Genomic DNA, 16,626 nt, shown 5'->3' on the forward strand with positions numbered 1-16,626 from the left:
TGCAAGAAATGCCTCTTGAGTTCTACTATCTAACTATGTTTCCCAGTTCATCCTCTCCAAAAGTTTCTATCTGTCTAAATGGCAGAAATTGACACTTAACCTGTTTGTTCATTGAAAAACAAGTCAAACCAAACAATGGCAGACAGGCCGAACATATCAGTGCTGCCTGAACTTGAGTAAACATTTCCCTCTCAGATTTTTTTGGCCTGTGGTTTACTCACCACCCATGTTGCATTCAGCTCTCAGTCATTCATGTCAACATGTTTAGTCACCACTTGCCTTCAGTCATATGTCAAATCAAGTCAATTTTATTTCTAAACAATTTAAGGGAAAACAGGTTAGTCATTAAGAGAAGAAAGAAAGCTTTGGTGATACATCGAGTGTTTTTAATGGCTAAGACCATCCTTTAATGCTGAATTCCACGTCAGTTAGTGCCCTGCTGCACTGTTGGAACATAAAACTCTGCTCAGATTTTAATATTGTAATTATTCTGTTCAGATGCATATGATATGTATATGTTGACTATAGGCTTCTGTTCTGAGCTGTGGTATAATATGATATTCAAGTTGCCAGCCATCCTCCTTCAGCTAATCTCCTCGTTATCCCTCCCTGCTGGGTTTAATGTCCTCCCCCTCAGCTCACCTGAGATCCACCTCCCCTTTCCCTTTTTGTCTATCAGCTCAGTCAGACTTGCACTCGACAGTACAGAAAGCAGAGGTGGGAGGAATTTTACTGACATAGAAATAATGCCTCTCTTCCTCTCTCTAAAAGCATGCACAGTGAATATTATGTTGCAATATATAACGTACAAATTTGAGTCAAGTACTGTAGAACTGTTCAGACAAGATAGTCAATAACTAACAGCTCTAAGCTAAAAGTCCTCTCACTAAAAATATGCTCCAGCTTTTTGTTGAATGACAAGATAAGAACAAAAATTTTTACATCACCAAATTTCAGCACCACCTGGTACTGCTGCCACCTGGCTCTGTCCAAAGGTATCTGGACAAAAGTGGTGGGCTGACCAACCGACAGACCAACGTTGCCATCCATAGAGCCATGCTGCTTGCAAGGCTTTCAACCTACTTGAGGAGAACGCAGTGATTATTTATGAATATTTCCTTCCCTCGGTGTTGTGTAACTTAAGAAGATTTAAATCCCATGGACAAAAAATCTCATGCAGTGTGATGTGTCAGAGGACTACTGAATACTGTACTGTATGTTATGGGTTTTAATTGGCTCTGTAATGCAATGTGAGCTAACTTCTTCTTCTTCCAGAGCTCTGGAACGTAAGCAGCATCTACATCAAGCTCTGATTCATTTATGTGGAATAATATTAGAAGTTGCTACATCGAGTACATCCTGTCATTTCAATGCTGTGTCACTTAGGAAGGGTAATGGAGCATTCTGAATGTCTCATATGGTTGTTTTTACTGTTTTCTTTTCTTTCTCTTGATGTGCCTTTGCATATTAGCTTCAGCGGCAGCAGCTAGAGTTTGTTTGCTCACTCACAGGAGTTTCTCCTCTTCGCTCCTTAGCCATCTCTCTCTTTTATTTCTCTCTCTCCCTCTGTCTCAGTCGATTTGCAGTATTTGTCCATTTCCACCTTGGTGATGTAACAGATTACGGTCTTCAAAGTACCTAGTACGTGGGAACTCCCTCCTCTCCTGCTGGCACTCATGTAAATAAGCGTTCATATGCATCAACTAACCCACTCCACATTGACTCTCGTCTCGCCCTCCAGAGAGTTGACATCAGAGGAGGGTATCGTTGGTTTTACATAGCGGCTGCGTGGCACTGAGCGCACCCCTCAACATTATTCATGAGGGCAAAATGGGAGCCGGTGATTTGGGAGAGTGAGGGGACCCTGTTCTCCGATCTGTGCATCTCAGATCAGCGCAGCGCTTCTCTTTACCGCTTATTGTGTAAGCCCCTAGGGCAGGAGAAGAGGGGGTGGAGGTTGTAGGGGTAGAGGGGGGCTTGGATGCTTACTCACTGTCATCGTGAGGCCGTCCTGTCCTCCACCCCATCTCCACCCCTCCCTATCCCTCCCCTTTTTGCAGTCTCCCAGCCCCCACTCTCCCCTCCCTAGGCGGTCTCTGCAGAGCTCTGCCCCTTAATTACCTGCATTGCCTGCCATGAGCTGTCAGTGTGGCTCAGTGCTTGTTTGCCCCAGTGGAGTTGCCCTAATGTCTTGATGCCCCGGTGCCCATTGAAGCACCACAGAGATCTCTGACCCGTTGAGGGCCACACTGTGGCTGAGAGCCAATTGGACTGTAATGTTTAAATACATTAGCAGCTTTGGGCAGGGCAGACATGTTGTGGCTAATAGCAAATTCAATGTGATAAAAAAAAAAAGGAGAAAGGGTGAATATCAGGCTGCTGTTGCAGAAAGCCAAGCAGTCAACCAGAACATTTTGAAATAATGTGAAGCATCAATGAGTTTTTTGTCATTTCAACAAGAAAACAAGAGGCTCCGGACCACATCCATCTAAAGTTGATTAATGGTGTTTGGTTGAGGTAAACACAGGCCAAGCAAAAAGCCCCTGACACATCAGTGGGCTAATGCACAGGCTAATGCATAGGCCTATTTATGTTGTGTGTTAGTGGGACCTGTATTGATCAGACATTTACTTAAATAAATTGCCTGGGTGATTTGGAGGCAACCACTGATGGGCACTGTCAGAGTGGAGGTTCTCGGGTCTTACTGAACACACATTACAGGGAAAATAAATCATAGTGTTTGTTTATTCTTTTGGAATAGGAATATTGGTGCTTTGCAACTGGTGCTTTTTCAAACTGGGGGATACTTCCTTCCTAACCAGTGTCTTGATGTTTAATTTCAACACATTTGAAACATATCTACAAATAAGAAGTCTGTGTAGATATAATGGTAGCAGACTAAACCAGCAACATTACTGGCTGTATTTACTCCCCACCTGTCAACCAAGCCCATGCGTCTCTATGTTTGTGGGCTCCCCCCCTTCACACACACACACACACACACACACACACACACACACACACACACACACACACACACACACACACACAGACATCCCTCTGACATGCCCGTGTGCACTCTCCTTGACCGAAGCGTGTCTGGTGCCCTTGAGCTCAGAGGCTCCACTATGGGAGGACTGCATTAGGAGTCACCTGCAATCCACGATTAGAGGTTTCAGCAGGGCCTGCCACCAATAGGTGCTGACATCTGGGACTGTGCCAAGCATTATTTCACACAGCAAGAAGAAAGGACCCACCTCACTGACCCAACAGGGCCCCCCTTCCTGCCCCTCCTCTGAGCTTTGCTAAAACAGGAAACACAGAAAAAAAAAGAGACTGCATCTATTATACATGTGTGGGATTCATAATTGAACAATATCACTTTTTCCTTTTTGTGCTTTTGGCTTATGGAAAACTGATGTCGATTAAGACAGGCTCTGGCACAGAGGGCATATGGTGACCGTTAGCGAGAGCATGTCTGTGTGTGTGGGCGTGATAGACATGGGAGTACACTGGTGTTCAGCATGATATTGTAATGATATGTGTGTGTGATGTCAAAGCAATATCAAGAAGATAGAATGGCTTTAATTATTTTGTACAGATGTACATTTGAGGAATTAAATACAAAAGTAATACGAATGCAACATTTTAGTTTTATCCAAAATCTCTTCAGTGTGCAATGTGGACGGAAAAAGGAACTTTAAATAAAACGGAGGAAATGCACAGCCCAATCATAGGTCTATTCAAAGGTCTATTCAAAGTAGTTGCAACATCTAAAGAAGATAATTCATTTTAAAATAAGATTCAGAAAACCAGCACTATCAACAGAGACAGAAATCCTTTGACATGTGGACCAAAGCGTTGCAGACTGCAGCCTTAATCTGCCAACCAGGCTGATGGCTGACCGACTATCGATAGGGTCCACATAAATCTTTCATCTCCCGTTTCAAGATTCAGCCTGCTCTTGTTTTGATCTTACTCCAGTGTTCCCCGTATTATCAATAGATTCTCAAAAGTGTGCCTCTTTCCTCTGTAAAAACAATGTGTTACATATCTCTGAGATGCGCATTTGTATGTGTTACATCTTAGTATTTTATGACAGCCGTTAATGAGATTATTATTTAACGGTTCAAACACATTTGATGAAAGCCAACAACCACCCACATACTTACTCCTTTGCTTGCAAGCAAGCATTATGATAAATTGCGCTGGTTTGTCTTGGGCTATTAATTTACAACTGAATATTCAAATATTATCCCCCAAAATACAAATTATGTTTATGTAATTTCTGCTCTGTTAGATGATTCTCAGTGAAGAGTCAAAGGAAATTTACTGCAAGGAGTGTCTACCATTAAACTGATTTGAATGCATTATTGGACGAGTGGTGCAAGTAGGGTAACGTGTGATAAAGGAGGATTTTTTTTATTTTATGAAACCCTGTGACACAACAGTCCGGTTTAATCTTTAACCAGGACACAGCAGAGTGTGTGTGATGTTTCCCAAACATTTCCTACAGCACTTTGATTTTAGGCTGCACTGCTTTTCAGTTGCAGGGACTCGTGAAGGTCCAGTGGATGATAAATAAAGATCAGCAGTCAGTCGGTGGGCAGCTGGGTGCAGTGTGATACGCAGACTTCCTCTCCGGCGCTCTCCCTTCACTTGCATTGTTTTTTGTACCTGCATCTTTGTGTGGAGCAAGTCCGAATGTGAGAGACAGGGTCAGAGGAGTGTAAAGGAGAGATGAAGGTTAGACAGGAATACAAACAGACAAAGCAGAGATTGGAAAAGGAGACACGGCGTATGAGAATGAAGAGAAAAGGAATAAGGGAAAAGTATACATTTGAAGGAGGTTGTGGGATACAAATGAGATGGAGCATGCGTTTGACCTCTGTCATGGCATCTCTTCTATCCTTCTCCCTTTTCATTCTCTTTCAGTCTCTCTCTGTTAATAGCAGCCTGCGTGTCACTGTCAGAGTGCTTTCCAGCTTTCCCGCCTCCCCACGCAACCCCTGCCCTCACTGTTTTCCTTGGCACTGCACTGAAAAATAAATGCACTCCCACTGTATCTATCTAAACTATTGGGATCTGGCAGGGTTTTGCGCCCATCAGGCTTTCTCATCTTTAGGAATCACCCACCCAGAAATGGCTGGTAGAGGTGGAGGTGGTGGTGGTGACGGTCTCAATTTTTTATGAGGTGGTGGAAAGCGGATTGAGACAAAAGCAGTTATGAGGCAGCCTCCCTTCCTCGCTCAGTCACCTTTCAAACACACTCAGACCAGAGGCTGCATGATGGCTGTTTGTCCTCATTTAGAGAGTGTCAGCTACTGCAGCACCCATCACGCTGCCTAAATAGATGTTCCTGATGGATGATTACAGTAAAATGTGGCTTTTACTCATACAAAATACTGTATTAGCGGTGTAAAAGAACATGAATACATTATTCTGATATGAACATATAATGCATTCTGTACAAATACGAACAGCATCCACATTTTTCCAGTAATATTTGTTTTTCTCCCCCCACTGACTGATGTTGCACGGCTGTTATTTTTACCTCATGACCTGATATTGAAGCCTGGCATCTTGATGACACTTGACAGTAGACAAAAACACTGATGTGGTGAAGTTAGTTAGAAAAGTGCATGCAAGAAGGCCAAGAGAGCCTTTTAAGTTTTCTTATTATTTTTCATCAACACCTCATACAAACTTTATTTTCATTTGGACCTCCTCCCATTGCACGTATAACCTTCTTTTTATTATGTAAACATCCTGCAACATGGCCAAATGAGCTATAATGGCCCGTTTTCTGTCAATAGCTTCTCATGTTTTGTCATAGAAACTTCAGACTAACCTTACATTCAGCTGGTCGTCCTCCCATTATATATACAACCTGCAGCATAAATTTAGACTTGGTTAAGACTTCCTTTTCTTTTTTTGAGGGCAGCCGCTCAAATACAAATCATGCTTTATTATCTGATTCATTTTACAGACTATTCATACAGGTTTTTCACTGCATTTTTTGTGACTTTAAACTAAAATAAAATACCTGTTTGTGGAACAAATCTGATAATGATGTTGTAAGATGAACACCACTACAGGGTCTTCTGATGTTCAGAAATACAATATAACACTGCAGTAATATGAAATACGACAATGCTTACAGGTACACAACTGATTAAAGTATGCCGACCCAAAGTTTCACTGTGACACACTTGTACTTAATTAAGAAAAAATTACAGTCTGTGTCTAAAACATGTAAAAAACAAAACACACTAATGCTTATTTGTTTGGTTTTTTTAGCATCCATAGTTTTTGGCACTAACTATTCCATATATTTGCATTAAACTGGTATGAACTAAGAAGATCCTATAGATTATACAGTTTCTGACAGTGGAGGTTCAAATTGTGCACTGCTGTCCCCTTCTCAAAATAAATCAAAATCAGCTACTGCGTATTCCAGTGATGCAGTGTATTGTGAATTACCTGAAACTACAAGATGTCAAACAGTGTAACAATAATATCCTCCTGTGTGTGTGTGTGTGTGTGTGTGTGTGTTTGTGTGTGTGTTTCCAATAAGGACTCTGGTATTTAGGAGCTCATCATTACAAATTGATGCAGATGACAGCCAATATGTCTGTTTTGGAGCCAAATTAACTAAATTATGGTGAAATAGTCATCCACTGATCAGTCAAACAGTCACAGTAGCTCCCTGTTATTCATAACAGATGCTGAGATTTTATGATCATCTTGATGGCAGATTTTCCTACTCGAGAAAACCACTGACAAGCTGTTACTCTGTGTGATTACATGGCTGTAAATTAACCCTTGGTAAGTTCTTTATGTATCATTATTGGCAGTGAGCCATTTAAAATGTTTGGGTTTTTTTGCATATACCCTATCATTTTTGGCCTTTTCTCACGCTGCGTTTTTGTATATGGACTGCATTAATGCAGCTTTATCTAAGCCCTTTTCTTCAAATGTACCATTTAATAGAGATAAAAGTAATAACGAATCTATGTTTATAAAGGTTAATGCTCAGTATGGACCCATGCTTGGTCTTCGCAACAAATTTTTAATGAACCTTCCAAACTGATGATTGATTGGTGTCAGAGTAGCCTAGTTAGTAATTATACAGCTGTCGAAGTATTTTACAGATGCAAGAAAAATTTGAGTAGAGTCATATGATGGCAACAATACAAGCTGAAGGTTATTTATCAGCGTGTCAACTACAAAACAGGATAGACTGTCACAGTACACCTCACACATGCACATACATACACACACACACACACTTGCAGACTTTTGTTCTTCACTGTTGTCAGGTTGCTCATTTATTGGTAAAATGACACCTCGATGTTTGACTCCCAAACAATCAGTGTTTTGAGGTAATTAATGTTCAGGTTTCAACATGGACGAACTAGCAATCAATAAAAAAATCCCCCAGAACTGTCGAGTGTCATGGCACCTCCGCCTTTTCTTACCATTTCTTGGATAAGAAACTACAGTCTTGTAGCTGTCGACAACTACAACCGTTCGCCTTTCAACACCTCCATGCCAGGCCCTCAGAGTGCTGCATGTGTGAAGTGAGTGCAGCTAGAGATGTGTGGAAACATGTGTACGCCATGGTGTTTGTTTGTCGTAACAGGTTGAACGACCGGTGGGTGGAAGTGGCCGGTGATTTGAGCGCGCTCATTAGGAATTTATGAAGCGCTAAAATGTTTGGTCTCCAGGGAGGGGGGATTGGCAGCTGTCGCACAGGCAGGCAGGCTGGCGACAGGAGGGGAGAGCCCACATTAGAGAGAGCAGAGACTGTAGAGATACAGTACAGATGCCTGAAATATTTGCAGTAGGTGACTGACGGTGGCTGTTCACAGAATACCTCTGTTAAGATTAGCTTCAAAGGTCCATACTGCACATCTTTTTTTTACCAATATCATTGTTTGTTCACTGTGGAATCACAGTGCAAATTTGCATTTTTTATTTGGTTTGCCCTGCAGATGTGACTGATTTCAATAAAAAACATACATCTACTGTCCTTACTTTGTTTATCCATGACACATACTGCAGGCACACTAAGGTGAAGTTGTTCAGCTCGGCCACCCATAATTTGCAGTATTTCCCCAGGCTTCAAACATCAACTATCTGCCATTATCCTTGTATAGCCTTATAACGACAGAATTCAATCAGATCTAATCTTTTAAAGCACAAGATTTTGCAGACCAACTAATATATCTCTGTTTAATGATGACAGTGCTACAGTAGCTACAGCTTCACACTGGGGCCAGTTAGTATGGTCGCCCTGAGAGGTGACTTCAGGAAACACAAAAAATAAAACAAAACACAAGCAAATGAAGGAAACATCTTCAATAACAAGCATTTAGAAAAAAAAAAAACGCTGCAAAGAAAGACAACATTAGCAAACTGAGAAATGCAGTCACCAATTAGATGACAATCACCATAACAATATAGAAATATAGAAATATAGAAAATAAACTAAAAACAAACAGAAAATACAACCATAATACAGCAGCTATATATAGACTCGGTTTCTAGTTTATTAGGTTCACCTTGCTAAAACTATTGTAGTCTAATACGTAGAATACATTTAGCCTGCCCTCATTAACATAAAAGAGGTGGACAGAATAATATAAACACCTGTCAGTATAATTCTATACAATTCAACAGCACCACAAACTGCAGTCTCCAAGTGATCCAACACTTGAATCAGCTCCTCTGAAACAGTTTCAACAAGAACTGAACATTAAAACCATGAAGGGAGGATTAATTGCAGGACTGTTGTATTAGACTGCATTAGTTTTAGTTAGGTGTACATAATAAACTGGCACTGACTGTATACTTACAGTGTGCTGGCTAACATGGCCTGTATCACTCTAAGACATGGAGTTAGCAATGACCTGAGCCCTAAACCGTGAACTTGCATGCTGGAGCGTGTTCAGCAGTTTGTTTTGTAACTCAGCTCAGTCTCGCTCTGTGCAACTTGCAGCATTTATGTTGTCTCTATTTGCAGCTCATGTTGTTATGCTGCATTGTCAAATAGGTGAAGGTGTTAGGTGTTTTCTTCACTGGATTGTGTTTTTGTTCATTTGCATGGTTTTTTTTTTGTTTGTTTTTTTGCAGCTGGTCTCAGGTCAGGTAATGTTGCTGCATCCTCAGATCTTAGCAATTAAGTTGAAGTTGTTATTATAGGGGATTGGACTGATGGAAAAAACTATGAAAGTAACACAGGTTGGTTATTGTATTAATATCGATATTTTGCACAGACAGAGTAGTACATTAATGACCCTTTTCCAATGCCAGGGTTGTTTTACAATGACGGCTCTAAGGTTACCTGTTTTGCCATGGATTAGAATATACAATGTTGTTGTACTGGCACCTATTGGGATAATGATTAATAAAGCTATTCATTAAAAATAAAAAATTATGATAAAAAATGATAGATTCAGTTAATTACTTGAAAAGGAAGCATCAATAGCATCAGTCATGTGTGCAGTGAGGAGGGATGCAGTTTGAAGGTTCTTGCTATCTCCTCTCGAAGTGCAGAAGGCAGATACAGATATTGACTACAATAAGTGACAACAATGGTGCAGAAATGATTTGAAACTGCTGATTTCTAGAAACGTGCTACAAACGGGACTCTGCAGTTATCTGACAATATGATACATGTTTATTTTCTCCACAACTTAAAAAACAGGAAAAATATTAAAAAGGCAGTGGATGTATTAAACAAGTCCTCCACCCTCCTTGGGTTTCAGCCAGTATACATATCCTGGCTTCATGCCAACAGTGAGGGTTGTCCATTACAGCAAAGAGTTGCATTGTCAGTTTTTATCCAGCACAGTAACTTACTAGAGGGGAAGTGCATCACATTACATTGACTTGCTTCATTAGTTAAGATGACTTGGAGACATCCTCTGCTGCACACTGTGTAGATGAACATGACAAATTGACTGCATATCAGCTTTTAGGGCTATTTTGTTGCCAATATCCAAATTATAATTATGGAAACTGATTCTCAGTGAGTGTTTGACACCACCGCAACAATATAATTGTTACAATGATAGATTACTTATTTAGATCTAAGATTAAACCTTTTGGAGGCAACAGAAGCTATGACAGCTTTTAATTCTGATGAAAGCATCGATGCAAATGAGTTTGTCAAGAGAGAATGTATGGGTGTTTGGCTGTGTGAGGGTAAACACAAAATCAGTGAAAAATAGAAGACAAATAAAACCTTGAAAACATCAATATGATCTTGTGAACATTCTCGCTAACGCAATATGACAAAGCCACTTCTACTATACATGTACTATTTGTGCTAAGGATGATTACTTAAGCTTGAATAATAATGAGTTTTTCATAAATATGTTTACCAAGAAATGCCTCTGTTGTTGGAAAATTACCCCTGAAGGCACCGACAACATGAACTTTCCGAGATCTCTGTTGGGTTGTGTTTGCCCTTAGAGCTCTTTGGTTGGTGCAGAAAAGGATTGTGTGTGTGTGTGTGTGTGTGTGTGTGTGTGTGTGTGTGTGTGTGTGTGTGTGTACGTACTGTAGGGCTGATTATGCTGTTGATTATTTTTTTGATTAACCGTTTAGCTCATGAACAGTCCAAAAATAGCTATAAAATGTCCATCACAACTTCCCAGAGCGCAAGGTGTCAAATGTCTTGTTTTGTTCGACCAACAGTCCAAAATCCAAAAATATTCAGTTTACAATGGTATGACATGGAGAAAAGCAGTAAATCCTTTCACATGAGAAGTTGGAACTAGAGAAGCATTTTTTCCCCAATTTTTGCTTGAAAAACGATTAATTGATTGATTATTAAAATAGTTGCCGCTTATTTTTCTGTTAATAATCATTTCAGCTTTCGTGTTCTATGTCATATGCACAGATGTGCATGTTTTAGGGTGTGGCTACAGACATGCATGTTGTGTAGACAGGTCTGGCGCTCTCCCACAGCTTTGCTGCAATGTGTCTTCATAGACAACAACAGACACACTCCTGCAACCTCCCTCCACTGCAGTGAGCACAAACACAATGGTCAACCGAGGAAAAACACACTCGGCCTAAATAAAAAATAAACAGAGATGCAGGATTGCACAATTCTGTCAAATATAATAGTTACTCTGTTATGTGGTGGGGTTTAACAATAGCGGTGCATTTTGTCAATTTGAATATTTAAAGACTTCTGCCATACAAAGTTCAAGTTTAGATTGGAAGTTAAAACAATTCTAACTGCTTGTCTAACATTTCTGTTTGTAATCTCATTTCTCTCCCTGTAGTTTTCTGTGAAGATCTACGTTCCAGCTTATATTTTGTCAATGCATCTGTGCAAGAGGTAGTGTTTGCCAGCACCACAGGGACATCGGTGCCCTGTCCCGCCGCAGGCGTGCCCCCTGTCTCACTGCGCTGGTACCTGGCCACCGGCGAGGAGATCTATGATGTGCCAGGGATCCGCCATGTGCACCCCAATGGCACCCTACAGATCTTCCACATCCCCCCTTCCAGCTTCAGCAAACTCATCCACGACAACACCTACTATTGCACAGCGGAGAACCCCTCAGGGAGAATCAGGAGCCAAGATGTTCACATTAAGGCCGGTCAGTTTCTGTGCTCATGAATGTCTACACTGGTGCTTTGTTGCAACCCAAACAATCATGGTCCATTGTGTGGAGAAGCTTGTCTTAGCTCAGTATTAGCAGTTTTCCATCTTAAACACAACACACCTCTCTGTCCCTCCTCCTAGTCCTACGAGAGCCCTACACTGTCCGGGTGGAGGACCAGAAAGCCATGAGAGGCAATGTGGCGGTCTTCAAGTGCATTATCCCTGCCTCAGTGGAGGCCTACATCACTGTTGTGTCCTGGGAGAAAGACACAATGTCAATCAACGCTGAAAGTAAGTCCTGGCATCTTTCTTTACTACATTAACTACCGATTAATGTCTGGAAGTTAAAAGTCCAAGTGAACATATATAGTAGTAGTTTGAAACAGTATTAGTTGCTGATGAAGATCTTGTTCGCCTCTTTGCTGAGTTGTTCTTGTGAGATTCTAATTGATGTCCCATCGATTGTTCTGAGAGATTACACTAATAAACACTGGAATGTCTGGAAGATTAATATGATTTGATACTTTTTAGAATTTATACATTTTTACCACATTCATTTAGATACTGGTATACTTACTACCAACAAATGAGAACAAATCATTGGGAGCCATCAGGTCAGATGTGGTTGGAGATCTGCTGAATGGTTTTACAGCACAACGGGAGATTTCTTTATGGTACTAAATGGGCTGCTAGATTCAGATTTCTTGCCATGATTACAATGGAATAGATTTAGATGTATTGATATGACAGACAGTGACGTCGCAGCAGAGCATGTGCCGAATAAATAAAAAGTTGGTGTAAAAAACAGAAAACACGTCGAGCAGTCGTAGAAAAAGAGACGATACATCTTCCTCGGCTTATGGGAAACGGTCTTGTTTTTGAGAAATGCTATAGCATTAACAGTACTGCTGGAGTGAGAGAGAGGTTCCAAATTTTGTTGATCATGATCATACTGTGGTATAAAAGTTGAATGTTATGAATGTTATAACATTGTTCCCTAAAAGTGCTATCAGTAACACCTAAATGTAGTTTATCCCTTCCAAATGGCAATTACAAGTTGTGTTTGTAATGTGATGGGTGTTGCGACAGCAAAGGTGTGTGTGGTCTGAGTTAGCTGTTCGAACCTTCTGACATGAACCTTCCCAAAGGCCTACCTTGTACCAGCAAGCCAGGCCCATTCTGTGTGTGTCTGTGTATCCACGTCTGTCTGACCCAATGACAGTGAGGTCCTGCTCCTCTTCCTCTGCCTGGTCTTCCATGAGAGCGCAGGCTGCCAGCCATGTCACTTAGTCTCAGTGTATTGACCCATTTCTCTGGCTGATAGGAAGCACTGCAGCACTCCGATCATTCAAATCACTTAAATGGAACGCTCGCCTGCGTGATTGTTTCCCAGCCCTGGGGGGCAAATTCACTTTATGTGGGGCATTTAGCAAACTCAATAGACAAGAGCTAATGTCATTTTGCTTTTGGATGGAGGGCAAATGCTGGCTAGCGACTGTTTTTTTTTTTTTTTGTTGACGTTTCACATTTGTCCGCTGAGGCAAAATCGGCCATGTTGAAATCTATAGCAATCTCTTAATTGTCCATAAATGGATTTGCCTCAAGCATGTTTTCAGATATGGGTATATACAAGGGTTATGTCGCTGATGGAATATATACTGTAGGCTTTCTCATTTCGAATACATGTTGAAGTTTGAACTTATCACTGAATAGTAAAATTGTTTTACAGTACGGCTGCAAGTTTTAACTGAATATTTTGAAATGCTGGATCTTTGAGAGAAAAAAAGTTTCTGCACTGTCAAAACAAAGTGTTTATCTCGAGCTGTAAAAATCATCACATCTGTAGCCGTCAGCCATGTAAACGCTGTCAGGAAAATCATCCAGCCACCAATCCACTGCTCTTCTCCATGCTAAATAATGGATGACGGAAGCCTATGAATCCATGAGCAAATGGTCTTTATTCACGTCTCAGTGCACGCATCCTACTGATGCACCGTCCATTCCCCTTATCCTCTGCCTACACACATTTTAAGTGCACTTTGTGTGTGTGTATCCAAGTCTGTGAGTCTATATGCACACTAACTGACAGCTCCATGCAAGATGTCTTAACCCTTCATCTTGAAGACCGAGCTTTGACATTTTAATTTTTAATGAATAAAAATAATATCAACACTTGGACTTAAAACTTTGTGAAATACAGCTTTTCTGTCTCTGACATGAATAATTGAACTGGCTTTTCATTTGGAAGGTGTAGCACGATGTGCAGCGCCCGTCAGACAGGCCCTCTGTAAGTCTCACTGGACGCAGACCTTTTTGAGTTGCTGCATGGTACACTAACAAAGCACCACTTAAAAAGCCCTGGTGTCCATTAGAAAAGAATGGAAAATTATGATGAAAAATGCATTCAGTCAGGACATCCAAAAAAAGAAACAGTGCAGTATAGCTGTCTGATATAGTGGTTTTATAGTGGTCTGTGGTTTTAACAGACCTGCTGTAGAAAATATCCAGTTCGTGCTCCATTATTGACTCGTAAACTTGTTTTACCAGGAAAAAAACGATAACATCTGCTAATGAGGCACGACATTTTAATTTTCACTTGCATTTGCAACAAGAAACTTTTTGACAAGTTTAATTATTTCACCGAACTGGACACATTTTTCTCATTTCCACCCACTTAAAAAATACAGTACTAAACTAAATCACTTGTTAATAAATATGGATATTGTTTTGTATTCTGTTCTGTGCAGCAACTTAACCAAATGTGTGGAAGCAAGGATTAGGCTAAACTCTCATTAGCTGTGACCGTACAGCTAAACTGATTCTTGGACTTATGAATCACTTTGTCCAATGAAATGACTTTAAAATTGTCACTGTTATTGTTTAGATAGGGGAGCTAATCAGAGCCAAGTCTGATCATGATGGGTTTACTGGTTTACTACGATTTATGGCCACAATAGAGGGAAATCTGTCACTTTATAATAAGGCTCTTAAAGAAGGCCCATCATCAGGAGGGATACAAATGGCAAAGTTAAACCTAGTCAAGATGCCAAACAGTAATCAGAGGTCAGGGCCCAAAAGAAGATCATTTAAGAGGTCAGTGAGGAACATTAAATGAGAGAAGCAGAGATTGTTTTCCATTCATTTCAACAGTATGAAATTGACATAGTATTTTGAAAATGTGTGAGATAGCTATCTTTAGCTCATATCAGTGGACATCTTGTTTGATTTATTTTTGTTTATTTTCATCATCTGTGGTAATGCAGTTAAAAGCTCAGATTGGTTTACCATTATGGTGTACTCGTGTGGTTGTGGCAAACTCACAGCAGGCTGATGAACAGGGGATTGCTTATTGGAAAATCAAACCTGTCAGATAAACAATGAGTAAACCTGGATGTCAGGAAACGGAATGTAAATTATAAAGATCTTGCTTTAGAAACAGCACTGTTTTTTCCCTTCTTGTTTTGGGTCATGAAGAACAACAAAGGCCATGAATTAATTTCACATGAAAGATGTATTTGTGTTTTGTGGTAATTTACTTTACTACATTTTGTGCATCTTGATCATATAGGGTAGAAGATCTATAAGAATAGCACAGAATTGTGTACATTCGTAACACTGGATTTATGTTGAGATGGTGCTGAGAAACTGTGTATCTAGTATGTGTGTCATACGCCAGAGCTGTTTTGAAATGGCTGGTGTTGGTAATGGTGGAATGCAGCAGAGGAAGTATGTGTGTGTGTATGTATGTGTGTGTGGGTGAATGGCCTTGTTGTCTGGTGATTGTCCTAAATTACTAATGGCTGGCTTGCCTTTAAAATGCTATAGCTTGTAGCACTGTCTGCTAATAAAAAAGAGAAGGCCCAGGTGGTGATTACATTTTGAGTGATTAGCATTAATACAGCTCACCAGGAAGAGATTTTAAACGATCTGAAACCCTGTACTTTAGGAATGGACCCTGCCTGGTGGAAATGTGTGTACTTCCTGTAGGGTTGCTTTATGGGATGCGTTGTGATGGACTGTGGCTGGCTGCGGCGGTGTTGCTGTGCAGGGCCATTCCCCAGGTGCAGCCTGTGCTGCAGTCACTGAGGAGGCCTTGTAGTCATTTGCCTTGGCCTGATGCTGCCTGCTCTGCATTCAGCACCAGTAGGGCCGAGAGGGGGCCGACCCCCCAGCACTACTGCAGAGACTCACACACATACAAAAACACACACACACCCTCACAGGGGCTTCTTTTCATTCAGCACACGAGCTAAGCACAAGGGCCGTCGGCCATCACACAGCTTCTCTTTGCTCTGCTCAGCCCTCCCTCATCTCTCCTCCATTTCAATCTTTTCTTTTTTTGCTCATGCTTCCACTTTGCACTGTTTCGACCACTATCTCATACACACATATATGAACTATTACGACCTATGATTATAGGTTACCCAGTTAATATCTTGTATTATCCGTCGCTCAGTGCTGATGGGTTTGGTAGCATGTAGAGACAGTTGTTTAAAGATATTGCAGTTTGCTCTAACACTTTCTGTCTGGCCATTTGCTGAGCCATCTTGTGCATTTCACAGTTTCTTTCATGTTTGTTGACATTTGGGATGCGTGTTGGAGTTATTTCTGCAGCCAGATCCCCGCAGCCATTGCCGAGAGGGAGACGAGCCAGCCACACTATGTCGGTTTAATTGGCTGTGTATAATGGGCCTTTGAAGTAAATATCAAGAGTTACTATCAAAAGGCTGCTGGACGTTATCATGTGTTTCCACAGAGCCCGCTGATTCTCCTCCATTCCTCCTCCTCCATTTCAAGGCAGCTACTAAGCCGGGCTGGTATGGAGCCATGCAAATGTCTGTGCGTTTAGGGCCGCACAGTTAATATCAGTTGATATAAGCAAAACTAAGCTGACCTGTGTGTTTTCAACTCATCCTTGTCACTAGGGATACACTCAGTCACACCTGAGATGTCCTGAGGCAGGTGTGTTTGGCCACACTGTTAAAAATGTTATTAGTTTA

General features: G+C 41.0%; 1 protein-coding gene across 4 annotated transcripts in view; it reads left to right on the top strand.

The window, feature by feature from the left end:
* Positions 1–16,626, top strand: part of dscama (Down syndrome cell adhesion molecule a) — a 106,707-nt gene that overhangs the window by 15,772 nt on the left and 74,309 nt on the right. For all 4 annotated transcript variants that reach the window (XM_044222782.1, XM_044222781.1, XM_044222779.1 and 1 more), the window contains exons 2-3: positions 11,304–11,621; positions 11,768–11,917. In XM_044222782.1, coding sequence (XP_044078717.1) covers positions 11,304–11,621; positions 11,768–11,917 — 468 coding nt within the window. The remainder of the gene's footprint in view (positions 1–11,303; positions 11,622–11,767; positions 11,918–16,626) is intronic.

The sequence above is a fragment of the Siniperca chuatsi genome, linkage group LG14, assembly GCF_020085105.1.
Source record: "Siniperca chuatsi isolate FFG_IHB_CAS linkage group LG14, ASM2008510v1, whole genome shotgun sequence".
NCBI lineage: Eukaryota > Metazoa > Chordata > Actinopteri > Centrarchiformes > Sinipercidae > Siniperca > Siniperca chuatsi.